We start from the raw sequence: 17340 nt of genomic DNA on the forward strand, positions 1-17340 counted from the left end.
TGGCCACAATACCCAATGGAAGAAACCAGGCACTGAGCTGCACTGATTTTTGTCCTTCTTTATGCTTCTCTCATCTTCTCAAAGGAACTCTAGATATCATTCGTAGTGATCATTGGGTCCTTGGTTACCTGTCTGACCAAGGCCCTTCATCCCGGATTACTCAGTTAGGCTGAGCGGCCAGATCTAAGAAGACTGTTGTTCCAAACTTTTCCATTTGAGAATGATGTAGGCTACCGCACTCTTGGACACTTCCAATGCTGCAGAAATGTTATACCCTTCCCAAGATCTGTCTTCACACAACCTTGTCTCGCAGGTCTACAGACAATTCTCTCAACCTCGTGGCTTGGCTTTCACTCTGACATACACAGTCAAATGTGAGACCTTATATAAAGAAATGTGTGCCTGTCCTAATAATGTCCAGTGAATTCATTTAGGCATAGGTGAACTCCAATCAAGTTGTAGAATCATTCCAAGGACCATTGATAGAAGTAGGATGCACCAGAGTTCAATGGCAAGTGTCATAACAAAATGTGTGAATACTTATGCAAATGGAATATTTCAGTCTTTTATTTTTTATACATTTACAAAACAATTTGTCGGGTGTTGGAGTATCGTGTGTACATTGATGAGAAAAAGTAAATAATTGCTAAATAATATCAATAATCCATTGTAAGATGAGTGAAACATAACAAAATGTGGAAGAAGTAAAGCGCTGTGAATACTTTCCGTATGCACTGTATCGAGTGGGCATCATAAGTTCAATGTGCCTTCCCAAACTGTGCTTGTACTTCAGCATTTATCCAAAAGTCATTGTTATGTACTTTTGATGTGCAACGCCTGTTTTCAGAGTTTATCATTGTTATGTTTCCGTACAATGTGGGCAACCCACATCTGACCCAATTCATCAGATCAGGTCTGGAGTGTACAGGAAACCAGGGACTTCCCTGCCTATTTAAGGATACATTTGTGCACACTGTCAGGACAGCTTTATTGCATGCCTCTTTTTCACTACCCTGGAGGAGAACGGGAGATGAGAATACATATCTTTGAGAGAAACATGGTGGCAGACAAAAGGACGCACACAAGCACATAACAAATGCATCCTCCTCAATATCCATATTTTCACTATAGCTTCTTTGTTTTTGCTAACAGAGCTAACATTGTTCAGCTTCATTACTTTAACTGGGAGCTGTGCACAGGCAGGAGACACTAATGCACTCTAATGCCACACATTTTTTTCTTTTTGAGGGAAGACACTGCTGGTGTCTTCACAGTTAGTAAGCACAACACAGTTCTTCGTGACTTAAATAAACACCCTTTCGAGGACCGGTCATCTGACTGAGAAAGTTGAAGATAATCTTACTTGATTCAGTGGCTTATAGCAAAAACATAGGCACACAGCCCATGCCAAGTGAATAGACTGTTCTCTTACAGTGACTCACATGTTGTCTTGCTCACAGTGCCACGTTTTAAATCAGTGGGATTCATAGACAGGGATTCTTTCTCTGCATATCAGAACAGACCCTTCAGATGGTGCTGATCTTCCTCAGTCTATCCACCCACAAAGACAGCTAAAGTAGTTCTCTAAAACAGAATCCAACCACACCACACACTAGGGACTGGTCTACTGCAGAAAGACTGATTAAAGCTACCAACAATAATGTTCTTCTGCAATCACATGACTTATTGAAACCTGGCTAACCCTGCTTCTGGCTCCACTTTTAGTCATGAAATTGTATTAAGAGAAAAGCCACCTAGAGGTGACACAAGCACAAAAACAATATGAAAAGCCGTCAGATAACCAAAATCTAGGGCTCTATTCATATCAATTAGAAGCGCAGAACTTTAGTGTCCTGACAAAAACACCAGTGTGCATCTTGCTGTTCATTGTGTTGCTATCAGACAAACACGCAAAAAGAAAATGCATGCAAACAGAAGATACGTCTTTCTTTTTCAGTCTTGGCATACACCTGAAAGCCTAGTGTCTGACCTCAGAGCATATTTGAGACAAGAATGAGTGTACTAACTACTCCAACAGATGTACCATACTCCAACAAACTTGTTTGCAGACATGTTTGTTGTTTTCATTTGGCATACTTGCATGTCTGTCTGATACTTTGCAAATAAATCTATAACGATATCAATAATTACAAGAGAAAGGAAATACTACAAATTGTAGGCCTACACTTAAATGAAACTGCAGAGAGAAGTAATGAATTCACATAAGTGAGGCCAACTATGCACAGATGCCAAGTGTGAAATGGTTAAAGGCCTGTCAAATCCTTGCAGTCCTCAACTCAGACCATCACTGACAAAAATTAGGACAAGTAACGAGTGAATGTCACAGTAGATCATTATAGCACAATAACACGATAAGTAGCCTGATGTGACTAATTATTTTATTTGTAAGTAGCCTAGGCCTGAACAAAGCCTACGAATGAATCGAAAAGAGAGCAGTATCTTAGATTAACTTATACGTAAGCTGTGGGTATAAGACTCCTTAGTTCCTAAATTACAGATACGGAATGTACGTTAGTATAACATATTTTTTTTGCTTTTCTTAAATTGACCTTAAATGTTGATTATTCTTTGCAGCAGCTGAACCACGGACGCGGTTTCCAAATGCTGGATTCACGGCCTTGCTCGTTTACAGTGACCAATTGACAGATGCGTGTCATTCAGCTGTATTTTTTCTTTATTTTGTCGTTCATTAGGATATTATACAGTTGCCTTTGGGGTAGGCTACATGGAAGTGGGATATTTTTTAATCATCTGTTTCTAAGGTGTGATATCCTACCGTCAATGTTCTCCCTATCGCTGATGTGTTGAAGATTGCCCCCAGTGTCGTCCCGAGGAAGCTCCGGCTCCGGGTGGTACGGCTCCAGCCTCGAGTGCGCATTTCTCCGAATCTTCGGGCTGGACGATACGCAGCAAGAGGTCGTATTCCCCATGATTAGGTTTCCTTGCAGAGGCTAATGTTGATGGTAGCGCTACGCAGTGTAATATCCAGCTTTCTCCTAGCCTTTCGATACAGCTGGCACGAGGACAGGCTGGGGCGTATCACGACGCTACACTCACTAAAATAGGAAACGCAAGAATACCTCACGGAGTTTATGCACCCTTGTTGGGTTCTAATTTGCAATAATCCTAATATAAACCCATTTACCGACACATAACAAATAAATCGCCGGGGCTACTGGCCACCCCACCCCAATTATCAACCAAATATTCCCCCCGACCCGACCGACGCAGCTCGCGTCGATAACGCAACAGCCGCCGTTGCTGTCAAAATTCTACCACAGCAATATCAAAAACCGCACCAGAAGCATTTTTTATCCGTCGAAAAATATAAGAAGGGCTATGTTAAAATAGCCCAAGCAACATTTTAACAGCGTCAGCTGTCAATGTAGGGCTCGGCTTACAGGCTTACGGAGGCGACTGTTCCCAGTGTAATGGTTCCGGTTCAAGTGGGTGGTAACAAAGTAGCCTAGGTCCGTTTACATAGTGCATCCGTTTGCCCCTAACATTCCCTTCGCGTTCAATAAAAACACAATATTCAGACGATAAGGAGGATATATCTCCAGCATACTTACATTTTACTTGGATTAGGCTATTGTTCACGGCGTTATTTTGAAACAGCTGCCTCCCTTACGGTCAATGATAGGCTAGTCGGCTTTAAGCGCATCTGCCAATCAGCAGGCCGTTAAATCACAAAAGGTGTCTGATTATATCTTTCAGAATACCTAGTAGCCTAGGCCTACTGCATTATGAAGTTAATAAAAAAAAAAAAACATCTGCCATTTTTGCACTTGCAACGACGCCTCCAGTTTGGCCTTATGTGAGAGTTAGGGGAGCTGAATGTTGCTTGTATTTGTAGTGTGCATTTGCTGGGTGTGTGGGTGTTGTTCCACACACCCAGCAATCAGCAATTATTTGAAAGTAGGCTACCAGAGGCCCTAAAATCTCTTTTAAATTACCTCAAATTAATCTGTAATTTTAATCTCCTTTACAAAAAAAAAACAAATGCAGTTTTCAACTTTCAAAACTGCTGTTTTTTGGTCATAACAGCAGTTTTTGAAGAATCTTTGCAGGTCATATTTTGGACTTGAAAAATTGCTTGCAACTACACTGTAAATCTGGATAGGCACACTAGCCTGAATTGACCCTGCCCACAACATTTGAGGTCGGGGAATTTGGTCTGGACTCGCTCCCACAGCTTCTTTTCACTTGCCTATGTCATAACTATGAGACGGACAGGAAGCACAAAAAATGTATTCTGCGCAAATTGTAAATGGAGGGTGAAGTGGGACATTTTTGGTTCTGGTATGTGAGACTGAATGAACCTGCACCAACCAGCCCAGATAGCAAACAATTGTTAAATTTAAATTAATTTAAATTAATGTTCTACTGACATGAACTTCTAAATCAATGTCGGACTCTGATGTTATCAGTTTGTTTAATATTGAAACATTTTTAAAATCCTACAAATCCGACATGGTTCAATGGCATTATAACCATAACATTAAGTAAGGGATAATGGACGACACGGTGGTCTGTTCGCAGAAGTTAATGGAATGTGTCAAACAGTCAAATATGCAATTACATCAACAGATTGTAATTGCTTGGTGTGAACAGTCTAAGAATACAGTCTAAGTGACTGAAACCAGATCAAGTCAATGATGTGGATTTTACCAAGAAAAGTGATTACATTGTCAAATTATCTGAGGTCTCAAGGTAAGTTAATGCACACAGTTAATTTACCCCTCTCACTGAGGTCATGTCCACATTAACCAGGGTAAATATAGGCCTAAATTAGCATGAGGTGAAAATGATTCTCCTTCCACATTATAATTTTCTAAGGGCTAAATGGCAAAATATACTGCTCAAAAAAATTAAGGGAACACTTCAATCATACACTGGATCGGTACTCTCACACTGTTTGGTTCTAAGCACAAGTAAAACTTTTGAAGCGAGTGTTTTATTATTTTGCAAGAACTGTCAGACATTCTGTGAATGTAGTTTGAGAATGGAGAAAAGGGTGGAAGGTTTCAAAAAAGTGGACAATTGTGGAAAACTGTAAGTGTTCCCTTAATTTTTTTGAGCAGTGTATTATGTGTGATTTACCTGGCTTAATGTGGACAGGACCTGAGAGTGAGGTATCTAAACTCCTGACATGTAACCGTCCTGCTACATGCCCATTGGATCCCATTCAACTGCTACAAACCATTTCTCTTATGATCACACCAATCATACATGTGATAAATGCTTCACTGACTACCAGCACATTTCCCAAAGTATTCAAAAACTGGCTTGTGCAACTCCACAACTTAATTAACCCTCTCTCAATCCTACTCTGATTGAGAACTATTGTCCAGTTTTGCTTCTCCCCTTCCTATTCAAAGCTATCGAAAGAGTAGTCTCCAAAACAGGTCTCAGAATTCCTCTCATGGAATTACCTCCTCGATCCAAATCAAACTGACTTAAAGAACGGCCGCTCAGCCGAAATGGCTCTGATGTCAGTGAAGGAAGGTCTCCATGTACAAAGTCACTCCCAGAAGAGGGGACCGATACCAAGGGACATTGGTAGAGCTGACAACAGGTGGTGAGACAATCGAAGAGCATCCCTTTGGTGATTTGCTGATTCTTCAGCCAGACAAGACTCCACATAGCCTGAAACATAATCACATAGCCAAAGAGACCAGATCTAGCTCTAGTTCAAGGTCTATAAGTAACCTGGTTGCCTTGTCATAAATGTTGTCCCTCAAGTCTGCATGTCTGTCTGTCAGTCTATTAAACAAGAATTGAACGTGTCAACATGTTTTTCAGTAAGTATACTTCCAGTTAGGCTATTTGTATTACATTTTCACCAGACATTAGTATTTATTAAGGCAATCCACCCATAAAAAGATCCAAACATTAAAGTCCATAAGTAGAGTTATGTGTATTAAAGTTGAATGACACATGAACTGACATTTCTTAAATACTGTACTTTGTGGAAAAGCCTTTTATTTGTAATGACAGCTTCAAGACATTTCCTGTATGATGAAACTAATCAGTCGCAGTATTCAGGTGTGATTTTGGCCCATTATTTTAAATCTTTAAATCTTGTGAATCCTGATCTTTAGTTAACTTCCAGAATTGTTCAATTGGATTTAAGTCAAGGCTTAAGGCTCTCTGAAACCAGTTGAGTTTCCTTTGCTGAATGCTTTGGATCATTGTCCTGCTGGAAGGTCTAGCCATGTCTCATCCTCATCCTGGTGAATGGCAAGAAAAACAGCCCCACACCATGATGCTTCCACCTCCAAACCTCACTGTAAGTATTTCTATAGGGTGATGTACAGTACCATTTCTCCTTTAAACATGGTGTGTAGTATGACATCCAAAAAGTTTGATTTTGCTCACGCCTGACCAGACATTCTCTCAGTATTTAAGCTTGTCCAAATGTTGTGTAGCAAACTTTAAATGACGTCGGCATGTTTTTCTTCAGTAATGGAGTCGTGGGGTGAGCGTGCATGCCATGACAGTGGAGTGCATTGCGTATGATTTACTCTGTAATTATTGTACCTGCTGCCTTCAAGTCTTTCTGGAGCTTTCTCTGAGTGGTCCTTGCTCTTGGTCTACTCTTCTGACTCCTTCTAAATTCCTGGTCAGAAATCTTGCGGAGATCCTGTGCATGGCAGGTTGATGATGCAGTGATGTTCCTTCCACTTGCAGATAATGGCCCCAATGCTGCTTACTCGAAGATTCTGAAGTTTTGAAATGCATCTGTAACCAGTTCCAATGATATGTTATGCAACAATAAGGTTGCGAAGGTCTTGGGTGAGCTCTATGCTTTTACCCATCATGAAATGTTTCTTGTGTGACACCTTGGTAAAAACCTTTTATCCCATCAATATGCACTAACCCAGCTTATTCCTTGCCTAGGTGTACTGCTTTTTCTAAGTTTGTCCAATAGTTTTTTCCTTTTATTCCACTTTATTACACATAACTCTACTTATGGACTTAATGTTTGGAATGTTTTATATTTGTGGATTACCTGAATTAATACTAATGTCTGGTAAAAATGTCCTGCGAATAGCCTCACTGGAAGTATACTTACTGAAAAAACAAGTTAGCCAAAGTGCTATAAAATCAAGTATCTTGCTCCTACCAAGGTTGGAAGAAATGTGGGTGTCATGATTGATGACCAACTGACCTTCTCTGACCACGCTGCCTTGGTCGTGCCACTTCCCACTATTCAATATCAGAAAAATCAGGCTGTACCTTACTCAGTATGCTACCAATTTCTGGCACTGGTCATGTTTATCTCACGTCTCGACTACGGTTCGACACCCTTCTATGTGCTTACATAATTACAAAGGAGTTCTTGAATGTTGTAGAAAGAAATGACTGATCTTTAATGCAATATACATGGCCCATAATGAGCAACCATTCATCCAATGTTCCAAAGGCACATTCGGTTTACTAATCTGATATCATTTTAAAAGGCTAACTGAGAAAACATTGGAGAACCCTTTTGCAATTATGTAAGCACATACAGTAATCTGAAAACTGCTGCCCTGATTAAAAACAAACAATGCAAATGATCTAAGCTGGTATTCTGTCTATAATGGAGTTGAATGGACATTTTGAAGTGACCCCAAACAAGTTTCGTGCACCTGTCTTTCAGTGTCCCGGGATTTGTTGACACAAAATCACTGAAGTAAAAAAAAAATCTGGAAAAAAACAAAACTCTGACTATATGACCGTCGCTTCACTGCACGGCAGTCATAATAAAAATTCCATCAATGGGGAACCATGAATGAAAAGAGTTTTGACCTTGCTATGTAATGCCCATAAGAGAGCAAAATTCAAAATGAGATCTATTTTTCATAAGCCCCCCTTAGGATAAATAATGAGCAATAATAGATTGAGAAGAAAAAAGGGTATTTTGATATTTTGGGTTGAGATAAATTTGGACTTTGAAAGAAGGGCCATTTTGTTAAAATACTTCTTATTGTTCCTAGGGGGGTTAGGGGAAACATGTGAGATCTCAGTAACAGCTGCTTCTGCTTGCTATTTGTTTGTTGTGAGACAGAGATAAAACATTTTCAAGACAAGACCATGGGCAGATATTAGGAAAATTGTTTGTACATAGTTTGTATGTTACATCGTCCAAGCAAGTACTATACAAATACAGATGTGCAAATGTGTTTTCTACCAATATTTTTATATTCATATTATCGATTTAGAACAAAATAAAAGTAATCACAATCATAATCACTGTTACAAAATCTTCACACATAACAGTGGCAATCAAACTAAAATAGACTGAATCAACAACTGAAAAGTATTAAAATTAACAGGCGGACATTAACAAAACAATAAGGAAAAAAGTGAAAAGAGGAAATGTTTCCTGTGCTTATGTATGCTTAAATAGCAATGTTTTTTCTCACACAGGCCCATTGTAGTGCATTATGCACTATTATGATAATAAATAACGGTCTATCATCATATACTGCTCAAAGTGTTATTTCAAGTTTAGAAAGCTGTACAGTTGTAGTAGATTTAAGACCATTTAATATAAATACAATTAAAGCACAAAACAGACAAAATCACATGTATGGTCGGAATTACATGAAAGGTCAAAAGGTCAGAATTACATGAAAAGGAAATAATACCAAATGGTTGGAAATACCTTTTACAGAGATTGACTTGTTCAAAACATACCATAATACAGACCAAAACAGCTGTATATTTATATTTTACAATCATGAGCAGCCAATCTTTTCCACTTATGTTTAAGGATGGAAAGTTTTAGAAAATTTGAAAAATAACAGCCCTTTATTATGCTCATTCTTGTGCCTTTGAAAACTGGTGTGTGTGTGTGTGGGGGGGGGGGATTAAATGTTTCTAAAACCCTCATAGAAAACAGCATAAATAGTAATACATATTTGTGCTGAGCACCATGGCAGAGGAAAATATTTTGCAATAGCAGTGAAGCAAATGATGCTGTGTAGAAAAGTTAAACCTTTGAGACCTTTGAAATAACAGCCATTTTGGAGGAATGTAACAGTGAAAGGGGGAAAAAGGCAGAACAGTCAAGGCAGCATTTTGATTTTCCTCTGTTCCCTGTTGCTGGGAAGTAGACCCTAAAGAACGTCTTAGCTTGACTTGACACTGTAGATGTCCTTCAAGTACTGGAGCTCTTCCAGCAGCTTCTTGTTCTGCACCTCCAGCACAGACAGCCTGGTCTCCAGGCAGCGAACATATTCCCTCTTCCTCCGCCTGCACTCCTTGGCAGCCTCCCTGCACAAAGCATAAGCAACAGAAAGGGCAGCACTGTGCCACACTCCACAGGTGTCTTGATAAGGAGGATATGGTGCAAAGATGTCATGACTAGCCCAAGCATATAGACAAAGCTGTCTTCATGACAGAAACTGCTTATCAGACAATGTTCAGTAATGCTATTTGTGTGTGGGGGGGTGTGTGTAAGTGGGTTTGTGTCTTCGTGGTTATACAAACAAAAGCTGAATATCACATTGTTTTTTTTTGTTTTTTTTCTAGTTGGGTTTGTTGTTTGTTATACCCGAAATTTTACATAGCATCCTGTAAAAATTGCAGTCCCTTTTCACATCACCCCCTGATGCTAGTTGGCTTTGTGGCAGTATAGGTGTTTCAGCGCTTTGAGTTCTTCTATGAGTGTCTTGTTTTGGTTTTCAAGAACAGCCACACGGTTTTCCAGACATTTGACATATTCCTTTTTCTTCCGGCGGCATTCCCGTGCCGCCTCCCTAGAAGTCACACAAGGCAGCCCAATGAGAGCTAATACTAGAAAACCAATATGACGGAAATACCTTCTCAACAACATGGGTCCACATAAACAAACAACAAACAAACTTTTGACACAAGGATACGGAGTGGGAGGAGTGCCAGTGCAGAGGTAATACAGAGTGCTAAAGCTGAAAGAAACGCAAGAACTGCAAGGAGAAAAAAACAATACCAAGGACAGTCTGGGTAGATGCCACAGAGCAGCTCTGATATCCAGCCAATGCACGCATGCACTGATGGGAAAAGGGGGCGGCTGAGGAGGTGGAGACTGAGAAGCGGTAGCTGAGGAAGGCCAACGTGCCATAACATGTAGTTGCTGAGCTAATTTGGTGTCTTCAGCCATTCATGTTTTTTGAAGTCAAGTCTTTAAAGTGGATATGAAGCAATGAGAACTGTGACAATTTTTTGGTAGCTTTTTCATTTTTGGAAATACATGGATTTTCATTAAACCTGAAATTTAAGTAGTTTCACTGGAAAATGACATGTCGATAATGACTTTCGCCACTAGGGCGCAGCCATGTTTTAAAAATGCAGGGGCTTTGTCATCAGAATGGTTAGCGTTTGTTTGTGGATGTTTTAGCCATTAGCGGACGTTCACTTTATTTCAATATGCCTATGCAAATTCTGTTGATGTTTGTTTTTGTGTTTGTACAAGAACAAGGGCCGCTGTAATGCAGCCTGTAGGCCTATCAGAGAGTACTTTATTCGATTTAACTTCCTGTTCAGTTGCATGTTTGGATGTTCTCGCACAACTTGTGGATTACTGCGACCTGAAAATGCAGTTGCATCGCTGATAAATTGGTGAATAAACTCAGTGGAGCGAACTTCTAATGTGTGAGTAAGAGGTGCTGGATAACTGCTGTTTTTTTGGGCGCTCCAGTGTTTCGGCTCGGATATCCCTCAGCGCTCTAATGACAGCATTTGGCACTTCGGATTGGACGTGATACATCTTTTATTTTGGATGAAATGTCCCAGGTTCATTTCCTGGCAGCAGACACTCTCCATGTCAGTGGACATAGGGACACAAACCCCACATAAGCACCACCGATTGTTTCCTGTGCGCTCAGATACATCTCTCTCGATCATTTATTTCTCCTCCATAGTCAGGCTCTGTGGGGGGCACTAAAACTCTCACTGCTCTTACTGGCTCAAAAGCATAAGCAATTGGATGCCTGCCCTCATTGGTGGGTCTATCCCATTCGTCCATATCCATTTTGTTGAGGCAGTAAGCTAACTGTGAGGCTATGACAGCCGCTATGTAAACAACCTAGAATGTTGTACCAATCATTCTCGTGATGTCATCATGTTCTGAAAACAAAGATGGCTGCGCACAGGCTGAAATTAATGCAACTTGTGCTTTATTCTGAATAACGGGTCATATTTCCGACGTTATTTGTATTTATGGTATATTAAATATTTAACTAGTGCTATAGACATCTGTTTTATTTGACTGCTTCATTTCCACTTTAAAAGAACACAGCAACATTTTGGGACATTAGCTTATTTACAGTATCTCCAAGAGTTAGGTAAGTCGATACCGTTCTTGTCTCAGTGCGTCCAGTAACTCATTCTAACACACCCACCGCTGGCCTAGCTTAGCACAGTGCCTCAAAGTGAGCGGCTCCAAAAGCCTGAGAGCTCCCAATAGTGACAAAAGAACTGCAATCTTTTCCTATTTACATGTTGTAATTTATATAGTTATAACGTGTACAAATAACAATGAAGACAAATGAGACACAGCCATTTTCTAAGCATATATACAGAACTATGTTCTCTTTCTCAAAATATGTTGGCGTATTCCTTTAAGTTTCAAAACTACATTTTCTCTTGTCAGATGTCAGATATAAAGATTGTCTAGCTAGCAAGCTGAAAGAAATCCTAGCTCAGCTACAACACAACTTTTACTGTCCAAAAGCAAAAAGTAACAGAATCGGTTGGCTTCATTTACAGGGTTCCCCCCATTTTCACTGATAACATTTCAAAACCTTTTTGACGTTTCAAAATCTACAAGTATATCAAATTTTGTACTTTACGCCACAAGTTGGGGCTAATTAGTAATAATATGTTTTTAAGGTCAGGAGGTAAGAAAACAATTTAATTAAACTGACATGAAATTAAAATGTGTTACTGTTTTCTGCCTATGCCCCGAATTCAAATTGCATGACTTTTCCAAAACTTTCAATGAATATACTGAATTCCATAATTTCTCCAGGTCAGGAAAATGGGATTTCACAATTCCATGACTTCACAATTCCATGAGGTTTTCCATGACCGTGGGGACACATGGGCTGGCATGGTGGTAAGCGATGTTGGTAATCGTAATGTTTGGAGATTTCTTGAACTCTTCCTGGATATCTTGGTTACATTGTTAATCTGATTAGTTACAGTTTCAGAAAGTAGCAACCTAGTGCCATAAAGCAGAAAAGTGTTGAGCCAACCTGTAAAATTGAAGTGGATGGAAAGCCTTGTGTAGATGATATATGTGCATGTCTGTAAACTTATGCTTACCTATTCTTCAACAAGCGCAGCTCCCTTTTGCGAGTGGCCTCTTCAGTGTGCTGCTGGGGTCTATGCATGGAGCTGGAGGACCCAGACATCATCACCCCCTGAGGCAGACTGGGTGCGGAGGTGCGAATTTGGTATGCTGATATATCACCAGTGGCAGCTGCGATGGGAAAAGAGAATCATGAAGAGGTTATTATGTGTGTAATTATGTGAGAGCCAGAGAGATACTAGAACTAAATACATTCATGGAGCCTTGAATGCATGTGTGAGAGAGGGAGAGAAAGCCACACCCTGCACTATTGCTGGATATAGTGAATTTAGTGTGGTACACAAATGAGAACAGCTGTGAGACAGCCTACTGATAATGTGTTGTTGCAATGGTAAACCTGCTCAGTACGAGAAACTGCAGGTTCAGAATGTAAAGACTGTAAAGTACAGTCTTTGGGTTACAGATATGCACACAAAAACATTTACATTTTTTCTATTAGCTGATGGTTAAATCCAAAGTGTCAAAAAAGCGTCAGCTAAATGAACAAGAAACCAACACTGCAGTAAATCAAATATGTCCTACTGACCACCTAGGGTTATGATATGAGCATAACAGTGAGACAGTGTGAACCTTCAATATCAATGTAGGCATGGTGTTAAGTCCTGACTCCTGACATCAGCCATATAGACTAGTATAAGTCCAGATATGTCCAGACCAAAGTAAGCCAGGATGACTGGTGTTATAGTGGTGAATGCCTAACATCATTCTCTTATGTTAGTTTGATTTAGGCATGCGTCAACATATGAATATCTATTATGCAAATACATCTAGCAATCAAAAATAATATGTAAACTATACATTCTAAAACACTCCTAGGATGAATTTATTTCAATAGTGAAAGAAAATAAAAGAACAAAAAAAAAATCAGCATACCAGATGACAAGCATTTTCTGCATTCATATTCTTGTATTTAGAACCCATTCTGAATCTTCACTGAGACATAAGAAGCATATTATCTAACAAATGATTAATCTCCTATCGTCTTGCTTGCGTGAAAGGAACTGGCTGTAATCACAGTGTGACTCTGAAACCCTGGACTGACGTCAATGTACATCTTATTTGTGGTTGAGCATTTACATTTCCCTGCTGGTGTTCAATTCCAGGAAACGTGATGACGTCAGTCAGAGATGTGAATGGGCTGAGCATTCAAGCGTTCAAAAAAGGGAAGGGAGAGGGAAGAGAGAAAACAGCAAGAGAAGGAGACCGTGCCAGTGAGAGGAAGGGAGAAGGACATGCAATGAAAAGGCACAGAAGACTTTGCCACGAAAACACTGAGCAGAGTTCAACTTGTTGATTTGCATGGACCTTTACAGATCTGTTTCCAGTGAAGCTTGTGAAAATGAAACAACATTGCTTAACATGGCTAGTAATGGATACATTCAAATTAATCTTGCAACCTAATCTCAATGGTTATTTGATGGAAATGGTCATGGACCAAAACTTTTCCTCTCTTCGCCTTTACTGTACGTGGTAAGTTTTCAATTCCAACCGTTTGTATGTGTACTTTCAAATATAGACAATAGTGTTTATAAATAGTGTGACACCATACATAGCCAATGATCTGAATGTTAAATAAATAACTAAATAAAATAATATATTAAATGACGAACATACCTGATTCCGTTTCATCCCCTGTATCAGCCATGTGTACTGCATAGAGCTCCAGGATGCACTCTCATCCTGCCCATATGGAGTGTACCTAGTAGCTCCTAGTAGCTATGTAAGCATTTACAATTAAAGCCATTGACATCACTATGACATCAATAGACAACTGATGTCAATAGCATGGTGTCAAACAAATCATGCCCCCCACCTCTTTCATTCAGAGCACATATGAAACAGTAGGTCTCAAATAAAGGATATTTAAGAGCTTTAAGTTTGTCACTTAATTTAAAAGACCTTCCCAGCCCAGCCAGAGTGAACTTGCCCGGTGCTCTTGTTGCAAAATACCATAACCATAATATGTATTCCTTGAGGGCCCTACTCTTTATTGACCATTTTACCTTTCAGCTATTTCAGCTGATACAATATTTGTATCATTACAGTAGTAGTAAAATTAGTAATTAGTAAAAGTTAAGATAATGTATGATTATTGTTGGTAATGTTGAATATTATTGAAAAAGTGATGTCCATGTGATGAAATGTTGAAGGATTCAGCTGCATAGCAAAGAGTTTTCTCCCTGCTTTCTCCCCGCCTTCCCTGAAGATATCTCCTCACCAATCAATCATGGGATTTGACTATGCTAATTGGTGGCTTTATTAACTACTAATTAGCAATTTAACATGATTCATTAAGTATGAGCTCAGAGAACTTGCCATTTTGAACGTAAACAAAGGTAATGTTTGGTGCCAAGCAGACACTGTGATTTTAGCCCTAAATCAGAGCTAACAAAAGTTTTGCTTCATGTAACTTCAGCACGCTCACAATGTCTTATAAGGAAACTTCACAATCAATGTTTCAACTCCAGTCCAATCCAAGTGAATTTCTGGCATATCAGAATTTTCAGTAATTTGCCTTGCAGTGTGAGCATTAGAGCGTACAGTGTGAATACAAAAATCCTGTTCGATTGAAATGTGTCGGGTTACCATATCGTATGCAACTGAAAAAAATTGTACTGTGAACACGGTATGTCATATTTTAATCATATAGCCCATAGTTGATGTGATTCATGTCTAAATATAATGCTGCCAGATAAGACTTGTCCATTTCTTTTGCAACATCCTTTTTCTGTTCAATTTTCTCATAATAAATAATGCCGGAATGAATGATTGAGCCCTTCTGGAAAAACTACTGATTATTTCCATCACTAAATGCAGTAGACCATAATCCTTTGTTAGTGAAGTTAGTTAAATAATGGTTGTTTACCTTGTACCATCATCTTGCTGCCTGGCATGTAGTACTGCTGGGTCCCATCCCCTGACTGTGTGCCATATGGTACCATGGGTGGCCCAGACTGAGGTGCGCCTGAAGGGGGCATGGTCAGAGTCTGCAGTCCCTGCAATCCCTCTCCTGCAGCATTTGTGATTTGGATGGCACCTCCCTGTGTGAAAGCAACTAGACAGATAAAACAGCTTTGAGTAAATACACCCGGACCGAGAAAACAGTAAATCGTAAAAAAATACTGCTCTGTTTTGGTGTAATGTTGCATGAGCAACAATTTACTTGAGAAACGTTAAAATTGTGTTTTGTACATCCTTGTGCATTGTAGACAAAAAAATGTTGTGTTGTTCAATACCAGGAGAGTCACCAATGCCCATTACTTATTCTTTTTTTGTGTTTTGTGAATTGTCTCTATTTTTAGATTTGATTTGTGAAGTGACTTTGGGTGTCTTGAAAGGTACTTTAAAAATAAAATGTTTTATTATTATTTACACAAATCCATTTAATGGCACATACTGTTTAATTATATTTTATACTGTTATAACATCACATGACCTCACACACTTTCACAATTCACAATTCACAAAACAATCCAAGGTCAAGTTATTTTTACAGCACATTAAAAGCATAATTTGACCAAAAGTATTTTACAGCTGACGATAGAAAATACATGAACAATTATGTTGTAGAAAAAAAATAAAAGAAACTTACTGTACTGGCCAGTGCTCGTCTGAAAGATAGATGTCTGCAAAGGAATTGCTGGTACACCAGAATTATCACCGTCTTCTGCCTTGTCTTCAATTCTAGGTACCGAGGGGCTGTCGGATGCCAAGTTGTTGACTTTTCTGAGGGACAAATGAAAATATCAATTTCCTAGAAGATTTTGGTAGTACTATAAAAGCTATGGCAGTCATGACTGTAAAGGATATCTCCACCTGCGGTTATCACATTATTCATTTGTTAGATCTGTTAATATCTGATTGGAGGACAGGCATTCCATGAGTGAGGATATCCCAAGACATCCCCACTTGTACCCTTCACTGCTAGTAATCACTCCACATTTTGCAGTGAATTGTCGCAACATCCTATTCCATCCATTCAAAGCAAGAGGGAAGCGATTTCATTAAGTCACATTTGACAGTTATTGAGTAAGAAAATGGGGTAAATGCAGTAGGATGAATGGTTCAAATTAACATGTAACGTGAAGACAAGTAAGTATACACACATTATTGTGTGCACTGTTGAAAGCTAAGAGTGATATTTTTGTGTTACTTGGCAACAGTAGATGGCAAGACCAATGGAACTACTTTTGGGGGTGAAGGATTAATGAACAAAAATCTAAATAACGACACAAAACATAGTTAAATATCTTTGAACTTGACTATTCTTTATTCTTTATTTGATCCACATTAGCTTAAACTAAGTGGTTGCCTATTAGGCCTGGGGCGGTAACGCATTATGGCAATACAGCATTCACGTGACGCCTCCCACGGGTCTGAACTTGTCAACGTCATCCCCTGTGTCGGATGTGTTATGTGAGGGATCATCTTATGACATGGATTCAAGGTTTTCTAAACAAAACTTTAAAACTTATAATCAAAAGGTGGAGCCAACCAGACTTTTCGCGTGTAGGGGAGTGCAAAGTTCCATGACACTAGGCGTGTCATGGATTCGATTTTCGATCTTTTTTAATTATATTACTATTAATGTAATTCTCATGTTTACTTTTGCCTTATATCCAGTTCTATTTTGGGGGGGTTTTATTTTGAAACCGCATTTTTATTGAAAAGACTAAATGTGTTATATGAACACACCGGTCATTTCAGGGAAACAAGAGGGGGTTCTAGTTAGGTTGAAGTCTTCTTTTTAGTGGCTGTAGCTTCAAGTTTGGGGATATAGGCTAATGTTCACATCCCGCACGTCAACACCCGTGTGTGTGTGTTTTTCCCCCCTCTTGGCATGCATGCTGGACATTGGGGGTGTGGCTGCATTGTCGATTCTACTTTTGAATTAGAAGTTTGAGATCGGGGTGTCATTTCGATCAATTTTCGACTTGAAACCGAAATCGTGACAGCCCTACATGACACATAATAAC

General features: G+C 39.3%; 2 protein-coding genes across 7 annotated transcripts in view; both read right to left on the bottom strand.

Annotated features, from left to right (window-relative positions):
• The window catches only part of ccny (cyclin Y), a 33035-nt gene extending 29574 nt beyond the window's left edge, over window positions 1-3461 (bottom strand). For all 4 annotated transcript variants that reach the window (XM_076290383.1, XM_076290381.1, XM_076290382.1 and 1 more), the window contains exon 1: window positions 2798-3461. In XM_076290383.1, the coding sequence (XP_076146498.1) occupies window positions 2798-2951 (154 nt within the window). In that variant the 5' untranslated portion in view covers window positions 2952-3461. The remainder of the gene's footprint in view (window positions 1-2797) is intronic.
• Window positions 3462-8295: 4834 nt separating this feature from the next.
• On the bottom strand, window positions 8296-14029 carry LOC143131030 (cAMP-responsive element modulator-like). 3 transcript variants are annotated; one of them, XM_076290385.1, is made up of 3 exons: window positions 13979-14029; window positions 12319-12475; window positions 8296-9288 (listed from the first exon to the last, which is right to left on the bottom strand). In XM_076290385.1, the coding sequence occupies exons 1-3, from the start codon at window positions 14007-14009 to the stop codon at window positions 9144-9146; spliced, it is 333 nt and encodes a 110-aa protein (XP_076146500.1). In that variant the 5' UTR covers window positions 14010-14029; the 3' UTR covers window positions 8296-9143. The 3 variants fall into 3 exon arrangements, 2 of the variants coding, with proteins under 2 accessions (XP_076146500.1, XP_076146499.1); XM_076290384.1 differs by having other exon boundaries at window positions 9197-9773; XR_012988028.1 differs by lacking the exons at window positions 8296-9288; window positions 13979-14029 and adding an exon at window positions 13238-13366 and having other exon boundaries at window positions 11407-12475.
• Window positions 14030-17340: the final 3311 nt, after the last annotated feature.

This window comes from Alosa pseudoharengus, unplaced genomic scaffold (assembly GCF_046254945.1).
Source record: "Alosa pseudoharengus isolate Yale_2024_CS ecotype anadromous, Long Island Sound unplaced genomic scaffold, YU_APseudo_1.1 YU_APseudo_1.1_scf_18, whole genome shotgun sequence".
Taxonomy (NCBI): Eukaryota; Metazoa; Chordata; class Actinopteri; order Clupeiformes; family Clupeidae; genus Alosa; species Alosa pseudoharengus.

Bases quoted from the DNA above. Each gene is read 5' to 3' on its own strand.
- LOC143131030 (XM_076290385.1), bottom strand. From the start codon at position 14,009: ATGGCTGATACAGGGGATGAAACGGAATCAG. The intron at 12,476-13,978 runs GTATGTTCGTCA...TTCCCATCGCAG, and splicing joins AGGGGATGAAACGGAATCAG to CTGCCACTGGTGATATATCA. The intron at 9,289-12,318 runs GTAAGCATAAGT...TGCTTTGTGCAG, and splicing joins CTGCGCTTGTTGAAGAATAG to GGAGGCTGCCAAGGAGTGCA.